This window comes from Cololabis saira, chromosome 23 (assembly GCF_033807715.1).
Source record: "Cololabis saira isolate AMF1-May2022 chromosome 23, fColSai1.1, whole genome shotgun sequence".
In the NCBI taxonomy this organism is placed as follows: domain Eukaryota; kingdom Metazoa; phylum Chordata; class Actinopteri; order Beloniformes; family Belonidae; genus Cololabis; species Cololabis saira.
The window spans coordinates 17,916,093-17,940,798 of record NC_084609.1 but is presented as its reverse complement, the minus strand read 5'-3'; the positions used below and the strand labels follow the sequence as shown (position 1 = coordinate 17,940,798).

At 38.2% G+C, this 24,706-nt stretch overlaps 1 protein-coding gene across 2 annotated transcripts in view; it reads right to left on the bottom strand.

The window, feature by feature from the left end:
• Positions 1-704: 704 nt before the first annotated feature.
• adipor2 (adiponectin receptor 2) overlaps positions 705-24,706 on the bottom strand; it is a 28,787-nt gene continuing 4,785 nt past the window's right edge. For both annotated transcript variants that reach the window (XM_061714293.1, XM_061714294.1), the window contains exons 2-9: positions 17,558-17,628; positions 17,175-17,474; positions 7,494-7,664; positions 6,607-6,778; positions 4,636-4,822; positions 4,336-4,523; positions 3,005-3,198; positions 705-2,864 (exon numbers count right to left, since the gene is read on the bottom strand). In XM_061714293.1, the coding sequence (XP_061570277.1) occupies positions 2,736-2,864; positions 3,005-3,198; positions 4,336-4,523; positions 4,636-4,822; positions 6,607-6,778; positions 7,494-7,664; positions 17,175-17,261 (1,128 nt within the window). In that variant the 5' untranslated portion in view covers positions 17,262-17,474; positions 17,558-17,628 and the 3' untranslated portion in view covers positions 705-2,735. The remainder of the gene's footprint in view (positions 2,865-3,004; positions 3,199-4,335; positions 4,524-4,635; positions 4,823-6,606; positions 6,779-7,493; positions 7,665-17,174; positions 17,475-17,557; positions 17,629-24,706) is intronic.

The window sequence follows — 24,706 nt, the reverse complement described above, 5'->3', positions numbered from 1 at the left end:
CATGTTCATTTTTACATCGCCACTTACTTTTAAAGCGAAAGGTTCAAATCAAAGTGCTTCAGATGCACAAGAAAAAACTAAAACAGCAGACTTTTTCAGCTTGTTCTTAAAAGCAAGCAGGCATATTTAGGGGTCACAACAGCCCTGATAGATAAAACTCTGAAGTTCTTTGACACAGGTTTGAACACTGAAGCCTTTCTAGGATTTAAATATTTTACATTCAAATCTAGATTTGACATTGAACCAATATAAAGTGATACCACAGAATGAGAATTGAAAGACAAACCTTAAAAGCATAACACTGGAAATTACCTGTAAAGAAAACATGTAAAAAGTGAAAAGCAGAGGCCCCAGTCCAGAACCATGTGGAACACCACCAGTAACTGCTATATCAAAAGCCACATATTAAAATGTAATAATTTTTTTTCCCCCAATAAGGGGCATGATTATCATCACAAAAACTTCTAACAAGTTTGTTTTAAATTTAAGTAGAATTATATTTAAAAAAATGTGAGCTCTATTAAATAAATCAATTCAAAAATAGTTGGCCAAGATTCAGCTGCCAAGTTGTACAAATACGTTGCTCTTTTAAAAAACTTTTTTTTTTTATGACAAAAGCAAAATACACAGAAGAATCAGATTATGGAGTGCACTTTCATTCGCATTTCATATTCTGCAAATAAAATCGACTAATGAGACATATACAGCATCAAAAAACCATTTTATTAGAACAATACAGCAGATATAAAGGTCTATTGCAATCAAACACTCCAATCTGAATGGAACGTGTGCTTCAACAGACAATATGCACTCCGCAAAAGAAATAAATTAATATAAACTAGATTAAACAGAAAGAGAAAATTAAAAAGGACAGAAAACAAGATCCATTTCTTCTTCTAAGATATATATATATAACACTAAGAAGAGATCAAGATCAATCAACTTATTGACTGGGAATTTGCAAACCAAAATTTCAAACAATCATAAAAATACAGATCACGACAAGTTTGGAATATGTGTGTGCAGGTGTAAGATTTTGGTATTGCCTGAAAACTCAGATTAAAAAAATTCCCCTTGTACGAACCACCAAGTGAAATCTTAGTAACTGAGACAATTCAAAAGCCCTTGAAGTAGTAGTAACTTTGTTTCTAAGAAACTTTGTAGTTTTATTCATGTTTATTCTTACACATTTCACCTGATAAAAACTGTGTAATACAATCCAATAGAAAAAAGAGAAAAGAAACTGAAGAACTGAGTGAAATTAAAGCTTGCTATATAATGATATCAGCATTGCATAAATCAAGATACAACTCAAAAGAACTTTTCTCAGATCATCCTTGTCCCATGTGGAAGTGAATATTACCAAGAGTCATACAGGACAAGGTCTATTAAAGTCATACTGCAGATTTACCAAAAAATATAAATTATAGATATAACTGGGGCATTGTTTCTAAAAAATATCTTAACTATGCTTGATGTGTTTTATTAAATCATTTTAGGGCATGTCATAGAAAAAATAAACTTATACTGGTGGAGTAGAAATGAGCTACATCTTCAGATGCAGACAATTTACACAGAGAAAAAAGAAATGAAAAGCCGCTACATGTCAGGATGGTGCTATTATATCTTGTTGTTCCGATTTAAGATTTTGGTTTAGAAGAGATTTGGGAAACTCCAAGTCTAATTTGAGAACACAGCTCAGACTCGCTCAGGTCGCCTGGACAGTTCTTATACATCACCTCCTTCTTTATATTTTATGGACTTTATGTCAGAGAGGTGACTTTTAAACTGGAGACAAAAATATCAGCAGTTTTAAACTGCCGTTTCCTCTAAACCTGCATCTTTTGCAAACAAACTAAAGGTTTTAGGAGTGTATCCCACCACTGACAGAATTTTTGTTCTCCGCTGTACGTCACTCCGAGCAAAGGTGTAGATTCAACACCTCTCCTCCTCTTTAACAGGTTTATCATCTTAGATATCCATTTATTTATTCTTGTCATCATTTTTTTTATACTTTTTCCATATATATTTAATACAAATCTATAACCCAAAATTTAGAAATCTTATTTACATAAAAAAAGATTTTTTTTTTTGTTGTTTAACTTTTAAAAGTGCCCCCCACCCCACACCCTCACAACATCTCCCCTTGATCTTCACCTGGCACCTCCCCTCGCAGAAATCCAAAGACATTACCCAGCATTTTTTTTTGTTGTTTTTCTTTTTTCCTTCTGAAAATGACTTGGAAAACAGCATTCAGCCAAAAAACACCTCAAAATGTTGTTTTTTTTTTCTTTTAAAACCACAATTCTGCTTATTCTTGAAATCAAATCATAAATCTTAGAGTAAAACTCAGGATTATCGAAGGTGAGTTCTGAATGTCTCACCCCTCCTGAAGAAAAGAGTCCCAAAAAAGCTTCATAAAAATGCCATCTCAGAAGTGGTTTAATAGCCAAAGCAATGAAGCCAGGGGATGTGGAGATAAACAGACTGACAGACAGACAGAAAAAACAAACCCCATGTCAGTCAGTTTTAATAGAGCCCCCCGGAGGCCATCCTGTATGTTACGCACACTGACACACAGCACGAAAAGCCACGTCGGTCTTCAAGTGTGGATGCGAGAGCATGTGTGCATTTCTGTTTGTGGAGCGTGTGTGATTCTGTTCGTATCATTTGAACCAGTGCCTCCCTGTAAAAACTTGTTTCAGTGCATGAATAAGTTAGTGGGTGTGTGTGCGTTAAAGAGTGCCATCCTCAGCACAGCCTGCTCCTGCCGTATACCGAAACTCCTGCAGGTTGCAGACGCCGTGAAAATGGACGAAAGCCCCAGCGACCACCAAGATGTGGAACAACTGGTGGGAGTGGAACTATGACGGAGAACGAGAGGCAGAAAAAAGGACAAGTTAGATATGTAAGAGATCATTAGAGGTAAATAAAGAGAAGAACCAACATGTGAAAATAGTTGAATCATATCAATTTTATACATATTTGCTGTCAAGACACTCACCCAGATGTCACATTTGCCAGGGAAGAACCTTTCAGGGATGCGAGCAGCATAAAGGCAGGCGCCGGTGATGTAGAGCGTTGCCATGAGCAGCAGCCAGCCCATCTGACCAATGGTTGTTGCTTTGATCAGACCCTCACTGATGACAAAGTGCAGCGTGGGAACCACGCCGCTCAGACCCAGACCAACGAAAACACCTGAGCACAGAGGGAACAGATCAATCTCCAATGTATTTATTAAATCATATCTACGACTATAGGCATATTATTATACTCTTTTGCAAATATATACTGTAGTTTTATTTTGAGGTTGTACAGAAAATGTTTTCCAGACAGCTGTTTATTTCCTTGTGACGCAGGTAAGTAATGGGGAAGAGGCTGGACGTCCAGCTAGATGCTCCAGCCAGTAAAGCTGACAGACATATTTAGACCTACAGTCTGTTTGTAGACCGGGTGTCACATTAATATCATATTACATCCTCACAATGCTTTTGACAGATGATAACTGCATATATATCCGTCCATCGCCCGCCGCTCATCCGTTCCCGGGTCGCGGGGGCAGCAGCCTCAGCAGAGATGCCCAGACTTCCTTCACCCCAGACACTTCCTCCAGCTCTTCCGGGGGGAGTCCGAGGCGTTCCCAGGCCAGCCGAGAGACATAGTCTCTCCAGCGTGTCCTGGGTCTTCCCCGGGGTCTCCTCCCGGTGGGACATGCCTGGAACACCTCCCTAGGGAGGAGGGACATGCCTGGAACACCTCCCTAGGGAGGTGTTCAGGAGGATCCGGTACAGATGCCCAAGCCACCTCAGCTGACTCCTCTCAATGTGAAGGAGCAGCGGCTCGACTCCGAGCTCCTCCCGGGTGACCGAACTCCTCACCCTATCTCTAAGGGAGCGTCCAGCCACCCTGCGGAGGAAACTCATCTCGGCCGCTTGTATCCGCGATCTTGTCCTTTCGGTCACTACCCAAAGTTCATGACCATAGGTGATGGTAGGGGCGTAGATTGACCGGTAAATCGAGAGCTTCCCCTTTCGACTCAGCTCCCTCTTCCCCACGACGGTCCGGTACATCGACCGCATAACTGCGGACGCTGCACCGATCCGTCTGTCAATCTCCCACTCCATCGTTCCCTCACTCGTGAACAAGACCCTGAGATACTTGAACTCCTCCACCTGAGGCAGGACTTCTCCACCCACCCGGAGAAGGCACGCCACCCTTTCCTGATGGATATATATGAACTGCATATATATATTACGGTATACAATCAGCTGGCACTAATATACTTGTCTAAAAGTCCAAAATTCACTCTGATCCAGTTTTGTTATGTTACTTTACCTGCTCTGACTCCTCGGTACTGTGGAGTGGCAAAGAAGTCACACTGGGAGACAGTGATGGCAGCCAGTCCAAGTACACAGACCACTAACAGGTAGATGAAGCAAGGCTGAGGGGAGCAGTAGAAGGAGTAGTACAACCACGGGACAAAGGAGCCCATGATCAGGAAGGCAATCCCACTGTAGTCCAACCTAAACACAAAAAACAGGAAGAATTAGATTGTGATAACTGTGACATTTGCCATTTTTTTCTCCACTTTTAAGAATATTATTGACTCCAAAAGCCTCAACACGCATCTCTTACTTGGAGAAGATTTTGGACACGCCCTCAGAGTGGCAATAAACTGTGTGGAAGAGCCAGGAGAAAGAGAGGCAGAGGATAGCTCCGAGGAAAAACATCCCAATGACGACCTTCTCCTGGACTGGAGCCACGAAAGACATGTTGGGTCTGAACATGTACATGAGACCCAGACAGAGGAAAAACAAACAGCCTGCAGGGAGAAGGAGACAGAAAGAGAAAAACAAAAAACACTGTAAGAGTGATGTGGGTGATATGTGGAAACATGTAATCTACATGTTAATTCCTTTTTTTTTGTTTCTTGTTCAAATTTACAGAAAATGTTTTGGGAGTTATAATTTAAGGAGGAAAATTTAATTTAAAAAAACAATGTGTTCATTCTAAAAGGAAAAGCATGTGTATCTCAGTTGTTGGAGTGGATCTATGGAATGGGTTGTGTGATGGGTTGAAGCAATGTACAAATATAAATCAATTTAAAAAACAGTACAAAAAGGAAGTTCTGGGAAGTTATTTGATTGAGGAGGAGTTATGTTAAGGAAATATGGTGTTTGTTAGCTGATTAGGTGCAAAGGCACAACCAAATGGAAAATTGGTAGCCTAATAGGTAAATTAGCAACTATTTATTATTAATATTTATGTTTAATTTATAATAATAACAAAGGGGCAGGGTTAAATAAGTTTTACTTCTACCTGCTCCTTTTCGGACACTGTTTTGTTTCCCCTGTTTGTATTACGTTTTTGTAGTTGTGGCTTTTTTTTCTGTATGTTTTGAATTTGTTTTAAAATGTTATACTTTTTTTCCTTATGTGTCCGAAATAAACAATTCAATCAATCAATCAATCAATCAATCAAATCAAATCCTACATGATACTCAAAGTCCATGTTAAAAAGTCAGAAATCATTCTGTTAAGTCTCCTAACAATAGTAACATTGATTACAACCTTTTTTCATTATCTCTGGTCTCAAAAAAAAAAAAAAAAAGAGCTCAATTCTTTCAAATGATGACTTCAAAACATAAGATGTATGTAGGCTTTTATCTACACTCACCCTGACTACTGTAATGCACTTTACTGGGGTCTAGACACGGCTCCGTCTACCGCCAACAACACTGCAGTAGAGGTCATATCTACTCATCACCACTGTGCTCGTCTCCCTGTTAAGAGTTCATATCGATTTACAAATCTTATTATTCACTTTTAAAGCCCGAAATAGCCTTGACACTAATTCAGCTGAGACTTATTGACTTGGTACATGGTCTATAGCCCACTGAGCTCTGCAGATGACTGCCATTAACTATTCCCAGGTAACTGTTTTTGACAAACAAGATCAGCTCAGACACACTGCATCTCTTATACTTTCAGATCTGTCCTTAAAATATTCCTCTTGACATTGTCTGATATATTTAGAAGGTCACTTTTATTGTTGTAGTCTTATAAACATCTCACTGACCACATTGCCAGTTTATTGAAAATAAAATTAAAAATAGTAATCAATGCTGACATACAGCAGCATTTGCATGCATTACCTCTGTCACACCACTAGGTGGAAGCAGAGAGATAACTTTGTCATGCCAGGACAAAACTGTGAAAGAGCTCATTCAACTTTAAGAAGTTGCAAAAAATAGTAGGAGATTTTTAAAAACGAGCCAAAATCTAAAGTTGGTTCAATATAAATCCCTCTAATTCCAAATCCCTGACCAAAAATCAAAAAATAATGTTCCGGATTTGCTTGGCTTTCGACACACTTCCTCTGCAAGCTAATTTAGTCGGATCTTTCCCAGCAGATCTGGTTAAATATGTTGACTAAATCAAGAAAAACAAGATTTACATAAAATCTTACTGCCAATCATGGCTTGTGTGTGCGTGCTCTTGGAGATGTTTACATTATGAGTAATTAAACAGTGTTTTAGTTACAAGTATGGTTAAAAGTGAACGTAAAGATTACAGAAGTGTTGTGGACCATGTTTGTGTGTCTCACCTAGCAGGTGTGTCCAGATGTTTCCCGTCTCTGTGTGGATTCTGAAGATGCTCTTGAAGCAGGCGCGAAATGAAGGCATTGGTGGCCTGTGGCCGTGAAGCAGGAAGTCGTTATCCTTCAGCCAATCTGGGAGCACGTCATGAGGTATGACGCGCCACCGACCCTCCCACACCTGATCGTTAGGTAAAGAACAAAGAAAACGGCTCAACAAAGTTTGGCATAAAAGCCTAAATGGCTGACGCAAAGGTAAATTGTTTATGAGAAAGTTATTACAATGACATCTTAATGTCATTAATGAGAAGCAGCCGTTTGCTGAATGAACTAAATAGAGCACGCGTTCATGTTTGTGTGGCGTGGACTACTGTACGTGCTCACGAGAGTGTGGAGTGGCGATATCGGTGTCAGATGAACAGCCAATATGGAAAACAAGTTCAATGCAGTTGGACACTGATTCACTCCACTAATCTAGAACCTGCTGACTGTAAATGAAGACGATCCTGCAGCTTTGACTCATATATGCGTCAGGTTGTTTGCTTTAAATCAAATTAAGTCCCACGTTTGATAAGGAAAAGCTCCTGCAGGACTTTTCTTTTCCCAAGAAAATTCTAGTAAAAACATATCCTTTGTTCAAAAAGTCTCAGGCAGAATGTACATTAAAGTGAGAAAGAATGAGTAAAATTAAATAAGCTCTGAACACAAAACGATCATCCTTGCTTTTATGGTTTTATTGCCATCTTTTATCATTGGGTTTTATTGAATGTTGTTATAAGAACTGACTGTAAAAGAAACTAAAAAACTCAACGGGAGTTACAAATTTATTGGGCAGCGAATGTAAAGTTCTCATAAAGGCACAAAAGGTTCAAGGAGGAATGTGGTGGGTAGAATACCTTGTGTACAAACTCCTCCATCCTCTCCATTGCATGATGTGCTTGCAGCAGCGGCGTCATCCCCATGAAACCTTCATCGCTGCCTCTCTCTTCTTCCTCCGGCTCTTTCTCTTCCGTTCCTCTGTCATTCTTCTCATTTACTCTTTTCTTTTCGTCGCTCTCTGGGACACTCTGAAAAGAGGAGAAACAAACAAATTGTCATAAAAAAAGGGCTCCTTGGAGTCCGGGAGTTTGACAACACCCCTGATATTTTTAAATGGAAAAACAGTCTGAATGCATAAACCGATGGGCGACTTCCTCTTTTCCATATAGTTTAAAAGTGATTGTAAAAGAACAGATAAACTTAGAAGCCTATAAAGTTGATATAACCTTGTACATTTCTTTTCCTTTGCCATCTCCACAGATGTTTTATGGCCCCTGAGTTTTTATTTCAAAAGCCTTGAGGATATCTGAATCCCACTGCACTATACTAGTAAAACAAAAAACAAGGAAATTAAATAAAAGCTAAATGAAAAAAGGAAAAAAAAGTTTACATGAAGGAAATGGAGCTTATTTCTATGAAACTGACATAGACACTGTCTAAGATGGCAATTATAAATGGAAGATTAGATAGACGATGTTTATTCAATCTACCACAATAGCCGTCACAGTCGGGGAGCCGGGAACAGAATTAATATGCAGAATGCTTTGTGCTAAATACGCTGACATTCATCACGACTGACAACGCAAACAGTCACAGACGGTCCCTGACAGAAATGAGCACGCAGCCTCGTCGCTGAAACAACGATGCTACGTGTGGGTAAAGGTGGAAAAGAAATGATAAGGTTTTATTTAATTATTTTTTGGGTTGTTTTTTTTTTTAGTTCCAAAAAAAGGGACATAACCGTCTCCACACACCAACATCTTCTTTTGAATGGAGATAATGAAAAAAGATAGGGCTTCTGTTGTTCTCGTTACTCCAGAAGAAGAGAGGGAGGCCAAGAATAAAAGGGACAGGAGTGAGAAAATATGAAAGAAGAAAAAAGTAGCGAGTCCTATTATACATATATAATGCATGACTAACCTATTTTTAAAGACCCACCAGCAAAACACACAATGCTGTGGAACGGTTCCCGTTTGTGCTGACCACGAAAACCTTTGGTACAAATTTACCTTGAAGCACCAACGGTTTAGTCATTTAGGGAAAAAAAGGACTCCCTTCTCAGTTCCAAGGTTGTAGTATTAAACAACTAATGGATAGGTAGATACTTTAGTTGTCATTGAGCCAGCGTCCCGACGCAACAGTCATTACCAATTTAAAACTAGGCAAATAGAGAAAGCACACATATAAAACCTTAGACAAACAACACATATCACGTGTTACAGTTGCTCAATAACGAATAAAAACTGAACCGAAATGCAGAAGCCGTGGAATTAAAGAGGCTGAGCAACAGCCAGATGCGATTGCAAAAGAGGTTTTGGCAGTTTTCAAGTCTGGAGCATTGAGTGTTAGGGTAATGCCAAGGAGGAAAGAAATCAGTAATGATCTGAGAGAACCAATTGTTGCAGTGGCGTGTTATAAAACCATTTCAAGAGTAACATGGAACCAATTTTCTTAAGTGAGAAAGATTATTAACAAGCGGCAAACATTTAACACAGTAGCCAATCTTCCCAGGACGAGGCGTCGCAGCAAGTTCAGCCAAAGTTCAGACTGTGCAGTTCTCAGAGAAACTGTGAAAAATCTACATTTCAGACTTCACAGGCTTCACTGAATATGTTAAAGATTAAAGTTCACAATAGTACAGTTAAAAAAAGACTCCATCTCTAAAGAGGACACAGCACCTCAGTTTAGGGTTGGCAGAGATGCATCTGCACAAACCAAAAGACTTCTAGCACATCCTTTGGACGACCAAGTGAAGTGTTTGGTCATAATGTGCAGACGTGGTACCTTAGCCAAGCCTAAAATCTGGGAGTGGTTCTGGACTCAGACCTGAGATTTAGTAGCCAGATTAAGACAGGTGAAGTCAGCTTTTTGTCACCTAAAAAAACAAATTGAGGATTAAAAGGACTGATGTCTCAGCAGGACTTGTCAATGCTTTTATCTTCAGTAGACTGGACTACTGTAACGTTGTTCTCACGGGTCTAACTAAAAAAATCCATCAAGAAGCTGCAGTTCGATCAGAACACTGATCCTCACCAAGACTCTAATTCTGCTCTTAAACTCGCCATGCCTTGGGGTTTCCTCCGTAAACCAGAGTATGCTGCAATCAGAGTATGAAGCTACTGCATCTGTCTGACAGCTACAGGACTGTCTCAGAAAATTAGAATATTGGGATAAAGTTCTTTATTTTCTGTAATGCAAAAATTTCATACATTCTGGATTCATTACAAATCAACTGAAATATTGCAAGCCTTTTATTATTTTAATATTGCTGATTATGGCTTACACAGTTTAAGAAAAATCAAATATCCCACCTAAAAAAATTTGAATATTCTGGGAATCTTAATCTTAAACTGTAAGCCATAATCAGCAATATTAAAATAATAAAAGGCTTGCAATATTTCAGTTGATCTGTAATGAATCCAGAATGTATGACATTTTTGTTTTTTTGAATTGCATTACAGAAAATAAAGGACTTTATCAAAATATTCTAATTTTCTGAAACAGTCCTGTACATGTTGGTTGAAAGTGGGTCAGGCAACAGGACAGTGATCCCGAGCAAACTGACAAATGTAAGTCTGAATATCAAGGTGTTGTAATGGCCCAAAGCCCAGACATAAAAGTCAATAAAACACTGTGATGAAACTTGAGGAGTGTGCATAAACAAAAACCTACAGGCCTCCATAAACTGAAGTAAGATTGTAAATAAAAGTCCTCCAACAATGTGAGACACTGTTGACGTCATACAGAAAAAAAGAAGAAGATTATTTCCAGTTGCTGCTGCTAAAGGGACACAGTTTAATAACATGATGATCTATGTCTTACGTTGCTAATTTGAATGTGTAGACAATTCAGTTTAATTCAATAACATTTTACTGAAAACAAGTGAGGGCCAGATTTTGTTTTATATATTTTGGATTTGATTTGATTATTATTTTGTAATTGTGTCCTAAATTGCATCATGTTTTTAAAGGGCGTTGTTTTTTTTCTTCACTTTACTGTACAGGACTGTCTCAGAAAATTAGAATATTGTGATTTTCTGTAATGCAATTACAAAAACAAAAATGTCATACATTCTGGATTCATTACAAATCAACTGAAATATTGCAAGCCTTTTATTATTTTAATATTGCTGATCATGGATTACAGTTTAAGAAAACTCAAATATCCTATCTCAAAAAAATAGAATATTCTGGGAATCTTAATCTTAAACTGTAAACCATAATCAGCAATATTAAAATAATAAAAGGCTTGCAATATTTCAGTTGATTTGTAATGAATCCAGAATGTATGACATTTTTGTTTTTTTATTTGCATTACAGAAAATAAAGAACTTTATCACAATATTCTAATTTTCTGAGACAGTCCTGTATACGTGTGCCAGAGCATCAGCGCTGCTGAACCACTTATCTGGACAAATTTCAGTCAGCTGCAAAGCAATGAACGCACACACACAGCTGAGGTCAAGTAACTGTAAAATCCCATTCTCATAAAAAGACAACACCTGACATCAGTTCAGTGGGTGCGACTACGTAACTGAGCAGGGGATTAACTCTTTATGTCAGTCGTAAGCTCACGTGTGTCGATGTATTCTTGAGGCATAAAGGGAGGCTTAAATCCAGATGCTCCCTCCCAGGCCAGCTGCAGACTGTGAAGTTATTCTCATGGAGGGTGTGAATAACCCTACATGCCTGTGGGCATGTTGAGGAAAACACAGTGTCTTTAAGATGCTCCCTTGTAAGCAGCCAACTTAATTTAAATATAAATACATAGAGACAGACACACACCATAAATGTAACATGCAAGCATTGCACTGTTGTCACATGACCTCTGCAAATCTTAGTGGTAATAAATGTGAGAAAGAAGAATGAGATTGTCCAAATAAGCCCCAAGAATGAAGACTCATTTATGCTGCACTTGTATCATTTAGACAGAAACATTTAGAGAGAAAAGGTATTACACAGTACCTCTGGGATGAAGCTTGTCAACAATTTCAATTCATGGATTTAACTTTAAAAACAATATATGGACAGAGCCGAGGCCCGTAGTTGATTAAGTGCACATAAAATACAGTCCACTGTAGCTGATAATCAGTTAAAACATAACAGTAACAGTCAGTTGTTTGTGCATCCCAATTCCTGCTTGCAAAGATTTTGTAGACATTACATACGAGTTGGATTTAAGAAACTGTTGAATCAAATAGTTTCATTTCACTTTTTTCTTTTTAAATCAGTATATTCTTTATTCCAAATCATTTTAAAAATAATATGAATATTAATCATCATCAGTCCATAAATGACACTGCCTGTTTCTGGCTCTTGAAAACCTTTGGAGAATCTCAGAGGACATATTGGAAACCTTCTAAACAGCTGTTTACACAGTGACTTCCTGCCTCAGTCATGAACATTATGGTTCTTGTGGGTTTCTGTGAATTTACATCAAAGTTGGTTGGTTGTAAAGAGGAAGATAAAGGCATCTAACAAGTTTACACAAGCAAAAAATGAGAAAAAAAGAAGAAGAAAAAAACACTTGAACTGATGTTGTGCAACATCAGTTCAACTGATCCAGATTTGACCAGCAAGTGATGAGGAGGGTTTGAATGTTTGCTTTGCTCTGCAGAAGTCACTTTTATTCCGATCAAATTGCCTACAGGACTGAGTTAGACCAGTCTTCCTGGAATTTTGGGCAACCTTCCCATGTTAATGAACTCTCATACACTGCAGTACAGTACACCAGAAACATGTGACTCAACTTCAGCCACCCAGTCTCCAACAAGTCATTAGACCAGAGTTTGCAGAGTCAAATTTCACTCTTTATGGAAGTGTCTGCAGGCATCGCCAAACATATCATCCGATCCCTCTTCGAAGTGCACATCCTTAGCTGAGAGAGCTCCCTCTGTAACAGCTCGTCATGTATGATAACAATCTGGACTCGGAGCAGCTTGCTCGGCTGCTCACGTGGCGCACACACACACGCACACACACACACTCACTCACACACACACACACACACACACACACACTCACGCACTGAGCATAAATCATCTCTTGTTAACGCTTTACCAGGGCACTGCTCATATTTTTTCTAAATAGATTTAATAAGAAACATTTCAGAAAGTTTAGCTTGAAATCCCTACGAAATCAAATTCAACATGTATTTGTTTTTCTATTATCTGATTCACAAACAAAAATACCCTGTAGGTTGTTATAGAGAGTAAACTCCTGGAAAATGATTCAAGACGGTGACCCCTCGTACACTCAGGAATGAAAATCTTGCCTCAGTTTCTAATTTCAGCAGAGCTCATGTGGGATGATGGGTGGGTCTGATCGGGCCAATGAATCTCACTGATGTAAACAGACCCATGTCTGATAATTATAGACTGTTTTTCAGGCAATTTCACCACTCATTCTGTCTGTATTTACAGGATGTGTAAACATTCAGAGAAAAACAGCATTCTGCCTACCATTTCACTTTTGAGTTGCTCACAAATTCAGGTAGTTTAAAAGGAGGGAAGACTTTTACAGACATTTGGATATAAGAGAAGTTTAAAGTTTAATCTTACATAGAGACGATACTGAAACAGATAATCATGTCTTTTCCATTTAATTCCAACTGACAAATTGCTTCAACATGGACTCTGAAATCCAAAGACTTTAAATTTACTATCATAAAATACAAAGAAAAACTGCAAATATTCTACATTATTGGGTCTGAACTGTTAGAATTGTTGCTCAACAATTTTCAGACGAATGTTTGCCTGATCGTTTCACCTTGGCCAATTCCTTTGCGTGAGCCTGGTGTTTTTCTCTGTATCCGCCACACAGACTTATCAGTAGCCTGAAGGCACACCCTCAAATTCAACAGCACATGTTCAACTCAGTAATTTCACGTGAGTCAGGAATGAATGTTTATTTTTGATTGACACAAATGTAATAAAAGTAGAATAAATATTTAAAAACAGGTACGTCAGTTAGAAATATAATGTCAGAACTGGAGCATTATATAAATATGTGGGTGGTTCTTCAGGTCAGATGTATTGTCTACTAAGACTTTAGCTATAAACCTGCAAAAGACAACCTAAAGGATAACCCAAAAGCTAGTAAATTCAAATAGACATGAATGAATAAGCTACCGGTAGTCTCAGTTGATAAACAGACATGTGCACAAGAGGAACTCTCTTAAGACCCCTTAGTACGCAGGATTAATGAGGCAGTGTTTTTCTTAAACGTCCCTGAAGAGCAAACTTCTCCTCTACCATAAAAAAAAAACCCTCCATATATCCAGCTCCTCTTGGACTCATCAGTTGTTCCTCATGTAGTTCTTGCTGGTGACTTTTACCTGACTAATGAACTGTCACATACAAAGAGGAATGTGAACTATGTCATGAGGCAACATTTGGATCATGTTTAGATCATGTTTAGTGAGGAGCCCAGTAGTCAGCCAGCAGGAGACAGGTCTGAGAAAGAAGCGAATAAGAGGACAGATTCAAGGAGAAAACCTCATGGAACTTTGCAGTTAAGGTAAACAAAGTCAGGGTAAAGCTGAAGGCGGGTTCGAGGACACCGTTCCTAGCCAATAGGAATAAAACCAAAAAATGCAAACCAATGACAGGAGGTTTGGAGAATATAGCAGGCCAAAGAGGGAAGAGCTCACCCCTGTACACCATAACCTCTGTACAGCACAGAGAGGTCCAACATGTGACTCACAAGTGCATTGCCCTCTTGGGGCAATCATAATTCAGAAAAGACACCACGACCCTCAAAAACAGCCTGTTCCAAACAACGCACACACACTGCTCTCTCTGTTCCTGCCAGTGACCATAACACAGGCATGGAAAATTTGCATTTCTGTGGAAATAAATTGAAAGATTTATATCGTATTGCTCAAGCAACGTTAAAGTTGTTTTGTTTATGTTTTTTCCCTGCGTCATTAAATCAATGGACATAAAATCAGGATGAGGCATGACTTACAGGGTTGGCAATTGTTCAAAACTAAAAAGTGTATAATATGAGATGTTAATTGATAGGCTTTGCTGCTTTATAGTTTGACGTCATAACCAATCATAGTTGAAAATGACTGCTAATTTAATCTGCTGTAAACTTTGTAAAGTCAGCTATCTTTAGAGTCTGAGGAGGATGATGGAAAGTGAAGATGGAGCAAAAAGATATAAAAAAAAGAAAGGGGGGAAAAAACCCCCACAGAGATTAATGTTTTACGTTTGTGATGTTCATAAAAAATATATTTTATATAACATGCTGGTTTGTTTTTGTTTTTTCGGATCGGGGGGTCATGTAATGAAAAGGGGAGTAATGCTGATATAAACGTGTGATGATGAACAAGAATGCCAGACTAGTTTTAGTGACTAGGTGGCTGATAAGCACAATAGAAGGAAGATGGCTTTTATCACATTAACCCAACAGGCAAAGAGGGTAAAAGCAAAAAAACCTTCAAAACAATGAGAGGATGTTGCAAAATACAATTAGGTCAAAATCTTACAGCTTATCACTGATATCTGTTCACAGTTTAACTTGGTGTTGTTATTTCCTGTTTTTAAAGTGTGGACGTGTGTAATCACATTAGCTGAACTTTACTCATCCAGCATCAATCTGCACACAATCTCTCTTTTTTTATTATTTACAAAAAAAAAGAAAAACACTCCTCTATATTTTAACTTTAAAGACAGATTAAAACAGTGATCCAGGATGGCAGGTTAAAAACGTCTTGATGAGGCCTTTTAATCATGATCGTATGGGTTTTTAAAATCCCTAATTAAAAAAAAAAAAAGGGAGCTGGCTGAAAATGTGGACACATGAAACACTATTGTTTCAAAATTCCTCTCTGCACCTGTTGGGTGTGATCAGGAAAACTGTCAAATACCAGACTCCCCCGGAGGGAGTAGTTCAAACGATGTCAAAAAAAGAAAACAGCCTACAGAGAAATTATCAACACAATGTCGTTTTCTTAGTAATTTCCATTAGTATTAAAAATAAAGTCAAACTGAAAGAGTAAGACATGGGTGTGTAATATCATCCCAAAAGCTACATGCACACCACGTGCTCACAAATGCGGTTCAAGAGACACGCCAACACCTACTGTACACTAAGTCCTGAAAAATTGAAAGGGCAGCCAAGGGGGTGGGGGGTCAAGATACCTTCCACTTGATGGCTGGGGCCGGAGGCCTCAAATGCCTTCTCAGGTATCCGAGTTGTGTTACAGCCGGTACAAAAGCTGAACACAAACACACACTCTACCACAAACAAGCAGGCACAAAAGCCACAGAAACACTTTTGTGTGTGAGATCAACAGCTCTCTCCTGACTGATTTTAACACTGAACAAAAGATCAGCAGCTTTGACCGTGTGCACACATGGCGCCCAAAAAGAAACACGAGTGATGCCTCGGAGAGAGGGCGTCTGGGACATTTGTTTGATCAGTTCAATAGGCTGCTTTCACAAAGATACGTTTTTTATATGCTTTACTTCCAGTAAGATGTTTATTGACATAACAGTGCTTTTTTTGGAACCATGAATCTTTAGTGCATTCAAGAGCCACATTACCTTGGACTTGCAGAGGAGCTAAAACTCAACATCAGACATAAACAGCCTCATCATAATGCAGCGATAATTACTATAGCAGAGAGTGACTCATCATCATGTCTGCAGAGCCTTGAAGGTGGTGAGGTTGTTAATAAGTGGAAGTGGTGGAGGCTGAAAACCTTGGAGAAAAAAAAAGCTTGTGACTAAACTCTTCAAAATCAAAATTCCACGAAACTGCTGTTAAAACTGATAACATAATAATCAATTCTCTTTGGGGAGCTACATCTGAAAAGGTGCCCTTGAGCAAGGCACTTAATACTACAATCTTCTGTTAGCATGGTCACGTGTAGCAGAAAGTTTGTCTGTTTGAACTTTAAATACACAATGTTCCCGAGAATGGACACTGCACATCGTTTCTGCTTTGCACTTCAATGGAGGTGCAAGAATGTCAAACTCTGATGTATTTTTATGTTTTAACATTAAATAGTTTAAGCATAAATCCCACAACACATACACAGCTGAAGAATTAAGACTTTTAAGTCTGAAAATCTACACAAAAAAAGATTAAAAACCTTGAAATAATCTTTCAAAAACACAATAGCTTTGATGTTTGATTAAGTTCACTAAATATATTAGGTCTTCAAAAGATGTGCATGGCAACCAAGGCAAGAGATTACAGTCAAGTGATTAACCCACAGCAGAAGTTTTTTTTTTCTTTTTAACGTAATTTACATGAAAACACAAGTCAGTATGTCACAGGGTCTTTTTCAGCAACACATGACGTAAAACGGTAAATACACACATCATTTGTGTATATCCAAGAAATTAAAAAAAAAAGTATTGTTTCATATTTTATCAAGAGGGAAAAAAAACACCAGACTGGGCAGTGACAGCTACTTCCTGGTTAACACCACCCTTTGCATTAATGTGAGAATGCTGGGATACTTTTACCATGATCTATAAACCCATTCTATGGACGTTTAGCACGAGTGCGTCAGGTACTCACCCCATTGTGTGACGGGCATTCTGCAGTGCTGAGGTGACTGGTTGAAGAACCTAAGGTGGGTGAGTTTTCTTCCTCCCGTGGACTCATGGGATTCGTAGGCGTGGAATTAGTGGGGTTTTCTATTAGATGTGAAGTCCTGTGTCGCAGTACAAAGGCCGGACCGTCGGCCCCGCTCGCCTCTTCTCCGTCCAGCTTGAAAACGCTGGACTGTCCCCCCCACCAAAAAATGAAAGCAACTCAGGTGGGTATGGGTAGGAGACTCGTGGATGCAGACGCCAACTGTGACCAAACCTGAGTGGACTAAATGAACAACAACGGAAGTTACTAGAGAAAACATCAGTACATGGGAAGAGAAAAAGAAGAAAACGTGAAAGAGGACCAACCTGGATCCCTGTTGAAGTCTTTGGAGTGGACTCAGGACTTAATGAGACAGAGCTGGCGAGGGACTGCAATTCTGCGACACGGAGACAAGAAATAAACACACAAATAAATAAGTAGAAAGAGAAGACAGGGAAAAAAGTATTAAGACTTATGGTAGTGACCTTCAAAAACAAATCCTTCAAAAGAGAATAAATATCTCACGTAAAACATAAAATACTGAAATAATACAGCTGCCGTTTTACACTCAATAAAAAAAAAGAAGCCAACAGAATCCACTTTTAACCTTTCACACAAAAAATATAACAGGTACAACATTTTATTCAAAGGTTAAACATTTTGAGTCCTCTTCAGACACAAACTATCCTGCAAAAGCATGACAGATACTTTTATATTTAAAGCAATATGCCCCAAGATAAAAAACCAAACCGTATTTAGTGTGTTGCCACCAGCTGATGTAATCTTGTCTATCACCTTAAAATTTACCCATGGTGCATGAGTAAAACAACCATAAAACCCTACATCTAATAGCAGTTGTGGCTAATTAGGAACCGTCAACATTCAGTCACAATAGGCTGCTTAGCAACGTAGTGTCATGGAGAGGAACAAGAGACTCACGCACAACCTTTTTAACCTGTTGAAAAGTTGTTTTGTCGCAAAGAATTATCATGCAGGCTTCAGCATGACAGCGGTGAATGTTTTTTAATAATCACATAAGGATTGCAGAACTACTCCCCCAACTTGTAAAAAGCATGCTTGGAAAAAATGTACTCTTAGATATGCATGGTTTTACAAGAAGTTTGTGAAAACAAAACAAAAGCTTTGATGTTCCTCAACTGATGAGAAATGCAGCTACATTCATTTCAGGACATGCTGCAGTCGATATGTTCCCATGTCCTTCTCTCCAAGGAACCACGACTCAGAGCCGAGTCAATACCAACATGTTTCTACGGTAAGCACTGGATTCTGCCATTTAAACCACCTTACCAGACATACATTAATAGATAATTAACTCAACAGCGAAGATAAAAACAAAGGCATACACAAGCATAACTCCCAAACATACATACATAAGTAATCCAAGTACTTGAAATTTAAAAAAAGTAACAAGAATACAACACAAAAAGCAAAGTCCAAAAGAAAGTAAAAGTTATTGGGAAACATATAGTTTTATAATCAATGACAGTGACTAACAAACAGCAACTTTTTTATGCACAAAAGATAATAATTAGACCACTATTTAAGGTGGAGTAAATAGACAGAGTGGCTAAAGTTTCCAAGTTGAAATAAAACACTTGAACTCAGAGACTGATCAATTTTACCTCTGTTCCTGTCTCTTCCTCTCAGTTATTAGCAAAAATTGCCCAGGCACTTTTCTATCATGATGAAAAGTTCGATTTCACACAGGCTCCTTTTCAGCCATGGAGTAAACTACATTTGACGATTATTTATGGAGCTATAGCAAGTCCCCAGGATAAAAGTCTCTTGTGGCTTGATTGCCACATAAGAACAAACAACTCGTCCGACAATCTGAAAAGCTGAGTGTTTGTTCTCTACTACGAGAATGAACTCACTTAATTTGTGGAAGAAAAGCTGAGCCCCCTTATAAACTCCTTTTCTCTGTAAAGTCAAAGGGAGTTGATAACTCTGGTTACAACATACGGTAGATTTATTATATCAATGTGGATTACTGTTGTTGATGCATAGTGTTAACATTGAAAAATGTCCATTAATAGATTAAGAAGTGGAAAAACATCCTTTTGCGATTAATAAAAGTTAATTTCAACCCACGCTTAGCCGAGCTACTGACTCCCCCTTCCGGAAGTGACGACACAGCAAAAGCCAGAATATCAACACAGTCAGAGACCACAAACAACAAAGAACTAACTGGAAGAACGCGAACGCAAAAGTGAGTGTGGCGCCACCCAGCATTACGGAGTTGAACGCACCTCACTCAATAATCGATCGTCTTCTCGTGCACTTGAATTTCTCTGAACCTCCAGTTTAATCCTTAGCTAGATTGTTGCCAATAGCTTGCTTTAGATGTGCATGTAACTGCACTGACTGACACACACACACAAAAATTGGCACTACTTGCAAGAAACTGCAGGAAAACAGTAGCAAAACAGAAAAGAACAAACTGGACTGAACCCATTTTGAACTTTTGTTTTTTTAAGTACAATGGGATAAAAGATATTGCAATCAAACAAGGAATAGAAAAAAATGATTTCAAACAAAATACAGCCTCAAAAACATCAAACTAACGACTCAGTTCCAGCTTCATGCTGGGTAACTATAATAACAAGTTCAACTCATAAACGTGTCCCACACTTGCCCTCAGTTTAACCTATTCAGGTCCCAGTGAGGCTCACTTATATTCACAACAAGTCCTCATCAGCTATGTTTTATGCAGTAGCTAATAAAACATATTCCTCATTCTCATCAGGAATATGTTTAACACATCAGTTTCAATAATGGAGAGAGGAACAAAAACCAAAAACAACTGCACCCTAAAGGAAGCACACGCCTGGCCGATTGGTTGAAAATAGTCTCATTTAAAATCTCCACTGGTCTCTTCCTCATTCACTTTCCTGAAACTATAACTCCAGTTTTCCCTGGTTTTAGTTTCATACTTTGTTTCACTCTGTAAAGAACTTTGAGTTGCACTTGTATTTGAAACGTACTATATAAATACACTTGAATTCAACTCAATTTAATTGATTTTAAACATTCCAATAGATATCAAACCAAGTGATTCCAGTTTTTACAATGTCAACATTATTTCTAAAATACAGTCAAGAATAAAACGCAATCATATTAAGGAACATTTTTAATTGCACTAATGAAAATAAAAATGTCATCTTTTAGACAATACCATCAAGCCTTGATGTTGCAGCAGCTCTGCTGCTAATATGCATTATTTTACTAAACTGCTGTTGATTTGACGCAATAATTTGATAGCACCTATATGACAATACAGTATCAGTCTTGAAGGAGTGATTCAATCTTTAATTACTAATATTGCAGATAAAACCTTTAATCTACACAAACATTACCAGAGGTTGTTGATGGGCTTGCAGAAGAGTTGTTTTTGAGTAGAAAGAAAACAGAATATATAATATTAATCAGGCGTGTCTGTTCTGGTCTCTCATTGCCTGATTGTTCTGTATGATAGACCGAACTAAAGAAGGGATCTGACTGGCACATGCTGTTATTTTCTATTACTATAATGTGAAGCGGTCGGGTCTCCACTCCTTGAAATGATCCTTCATTAGCTCATTCGCCAAGAAATTAATGAGTTAACTGCACATACACAAGCCATATCAGGAGAGCCGCTGACATCACACCAAAGAAGTTTAGAGTCAGTCCCTGGTCACACAGAGTACTGAAGAATTGACTCCACAAATCGATCCAAAACATTATTAGACAAACCCCTCAGAACTGAGGTGGAAAGGGAACAAAAGAGGAAAGAAGGAAAATAAGACTCTTTGAAAGCTAAAAGGAAAAAAAGCAGATGGACATTGATTAGATGTTATTTTTTTGTGCTCAAAGGAAGGAACAAGTTGTTAATCGCAGCTGAAATGAAAGAAATGAAAGTAACAATCTATGGGTCCTAACATGTGCACTCAGTGCCCCCTTTTAAATCAACAGACATGGAAAGCACTCATGATGGCACCACAGACTCAAAAATATATACTCTCAAAAGTATAATAATACCCTCAAAACTATATAGAAATTACATTATCCGATAGAAGATGACTCACATGCCACTTGATGGTGAACTTTTTGGAAAATAAAAAGTAGACATTTTGTAGCAGAAAGCCAATGCAGAGAAAAGTATTTTAAGAGGAAGTTTAGTGCAGATAAAGGCAGCGGGTAGAAGTAGGTGAAAGCACTACTTCTGCAAAAGACAGGAGAAATAATGCTACAGAAGGCCAGAAAATATGACTCAGTAAGTTTGCGACATTCTCTTACTATTTAGAGGCAAGCAGTGTTTTCTTTAGTCTCACTGAGCGCTACGCAAATATGGGACAAAGGCCATGCTGTAAACCAGCAGCACCAGTTATGTGGAAGTGCTCTGCTGGCTGTGAAAATAAAACAAGCTGTCAAACTTGTAGGCACAGCCAGGGAGGCCTCGTGTTTCAACACTTTAACCTAATTTCAAAGATCTGAACAAGACAGCAAGGCGGGCACTACTTCTCACTTTTAGTTCTTTTCAAGAAGTACCTTAATGTTCAGTCCAAAAACTTTAGTAGATGTGAACTAGATTCATATGATTTGTTTTTTTCCCCCTCCACACATTTATATTATTTATGTTAGTATCGATTTTTTTTTTTAAATCATGTACTTAAAATGCCTTGGGAATAATGCTACAAATTATTTTCGACATTAACTAATATGTATGAATATACCAATCTGGGCACCCCCAAAGCCAACGCTTCGCCCACCAACAGATGACAGTCCTGTCTGTCCCCTGCAACTCTGCTACACTACGCAATAACTGTTTCTAATTTCCTGATAATTCAGCCTTACATGTTTAACCGCAGATAAATTAAAGTATAAGAAGATGAAGGTGATCTATAAGTGGAAGTGTCAAAATGCTCATGTTGTCAACTGAATATTAGAAACACGCCAGGTGTTAATTAAATGCTATCTAAACCTTCCTCCACTACTATCTTTAAATCAGAGTCTAATCATTTTTTCCAGTGTCTCCGCCAAATCAATGACAAGCAAGAAGAAAAAAAACACTTGGTTTTCAGCTGAAGCTTCTGCTTTCCATCTTATCAAATATGAATCATTTTAATGGTGAGCCCTAACCACCTAGAACAACAATGGTTCCCCCAATTACTTACATGGTATATACACAAGCTGTCAGACATTTTCGCAAATTCAAAGCCGAAATTAACTCTGACGTTTAGATTTTTATAATGATATCGCATGCAACAAATCAGAAAACTCTTGTTGGCATTTTAACAAAGTTAAAAACTTGGATTTTGTTCAGACAATGACTTACAGTAACAAATTTGCACCCTTTTTTGGCTACAACTCCAACAACTACGCAGGTAGTCTTAATCAGTGTGGTGGTGTCTATTTAAGGGTCACATACAAAACAACCAAATCACCACATTGGCAGAAATTCAACAGAAATGTCTAAATTAAAGAGTTTTAAACATTTGTAGAAAATGTATCTAGCACCCCAGTTCCATCTTAGTCATCTCTTATAATCAGCTCTTCAGTTGTGTGTGTTGTCGGCCGTCAAACAGCATGACTTTTTCCCTTCAACATGCTCATAGTGTGAGTCACTTCATCAGATATGGCCTGTAGCCTTGCCCAACTATGTTGTTACTCCCTCCCTCTAAAATAAAGTCCCAAAACAAAAATATTTAATCCACTGAATGTCTTTCATACAACAGCTACACTGTATGTGCATAATTTCATATCAAAATTTGATGAAGCAATGATTATGACATGGGATGACAACAAGTGAGAGGCAACAACAGCCATCAAACAATTACTGTATCTCTACATTGGATTTAACAACTAAAACAGGTCAATCAATCTATCCATCTTATGTCGGTCTCATACTTTTGTTTTTTATCATGTTTAGCTATCAAACTGAATCCCTTTACCTAGCATTTCTTGGTATCTAATCTCACTAAGACGTTGCACTGTCTTGTGACCTCCAACACAGGTTTTTCAAGTTAAACAGATGACACAACATTCAGTAGGTGAGAGTATGTCATTGTTAAAACAGTTACACAGCCCCAACAATTTAGGGTGTGTCCACACTTGGGAAGCTTAAAACATTTAAAATCTTGAATTTTTCCTCTCTTAATGTGGATTATTTGAAGAATAAAGACAAACGTTGGTGCAAATCAATAAGCCACTTGAAAAGGTTAGGTCTCAGTTTGCCTTTAAGTAAAGTCTATTATGGCTCCACTGACAAAACAACAAACCAAAGACATGCAAAAATACAGTATTTGGTTCTTCTGTTAAAGCTTGTTTTTTTTCCTTCTTAATATTGACGTTAGTTAGACTTTGGTACAGGCATCTGATGCATTTGTAGGATATTTTCGTTTGTAAATACAACAGTCCAACATACCTTTTAATCAGGGCGTGACCTTATCTATGTCTTATCGGACCACCCCCCCTCCAAAAAAATACTGATGGCAAAGCAAACCAGGATTAAATGTCTATTTTTCTCTTGACCAGTAAGCCTAACCCAAAACATGTAAACACAGATTTTTATCTTGTCTTCTGCGAGCCCTTTTAGGATGTAAAAGTCTTTTTAAAACCAATAGTTAAGCGTACACAGCATGTTTGGAAAATAATGCATAATAATAGGTTCAGATCTTAGCAGATAAATGGCTGAATGAACTGCAGACAGCTTATGTAAATAGTAAAATTAGCCTTCGGCAAATGTGTATAGAGAATTACTTTTTAAATGAGGAAAATTCTTTAGCTCTTGTCATTCAGTTTCTAAAGCACTGGCAGTTGTTTTACTGCTGCCGCGATAACTGATTTTACTGGTGTGTACATATCAAATCAGAAAGATGCTTTAGCCTTTCACAGTAAGAAAGGGATTTTCTGCTGTTATCAGCCCTAAATCCCAAAAATTCAACAAGATAAAACAGTAACAATGGAAACACATTTTTCACAGTGCCCTTTGAACACAGTGAACCTGGCTTCACCTTTCATAGTCTTGGAAGAGTAAAAATCAAAAATATAGATCTTTGCCTTGAAAACTCAGGTGACGGGGCCGAGATAAGCCTGGGAGTTTTCATTTGTGCAGGAACTTTCAGCATTGGTGGAGACTCTAGTTTCATCAAATTGTGTAAATACTGAAATTAAATAGAACTAAATTGGCTTGTAGAGAAAGAAAATGTAAATATGGCTCTATTTTCTGAGTGCATTGGCTTTTGCAAACTCTTCATTTGGTAGTGTGGTTCACGTCATCACGCTTTATGTGGTGTGTGTGTTCCTGTGGTGGGGCCAAAGGATATAAATAGGCCTTTTTCTTTTTTATAAATGGGGCCAGTTTGCCTGCTGTTGAAGACCACATGCCTGGTCTGACAATTCCCTGCAACTACAAGGTTGCACATACGCATCCACCAAACCATGAGATTACTGTACAATACATTTCTGGTCCTCCA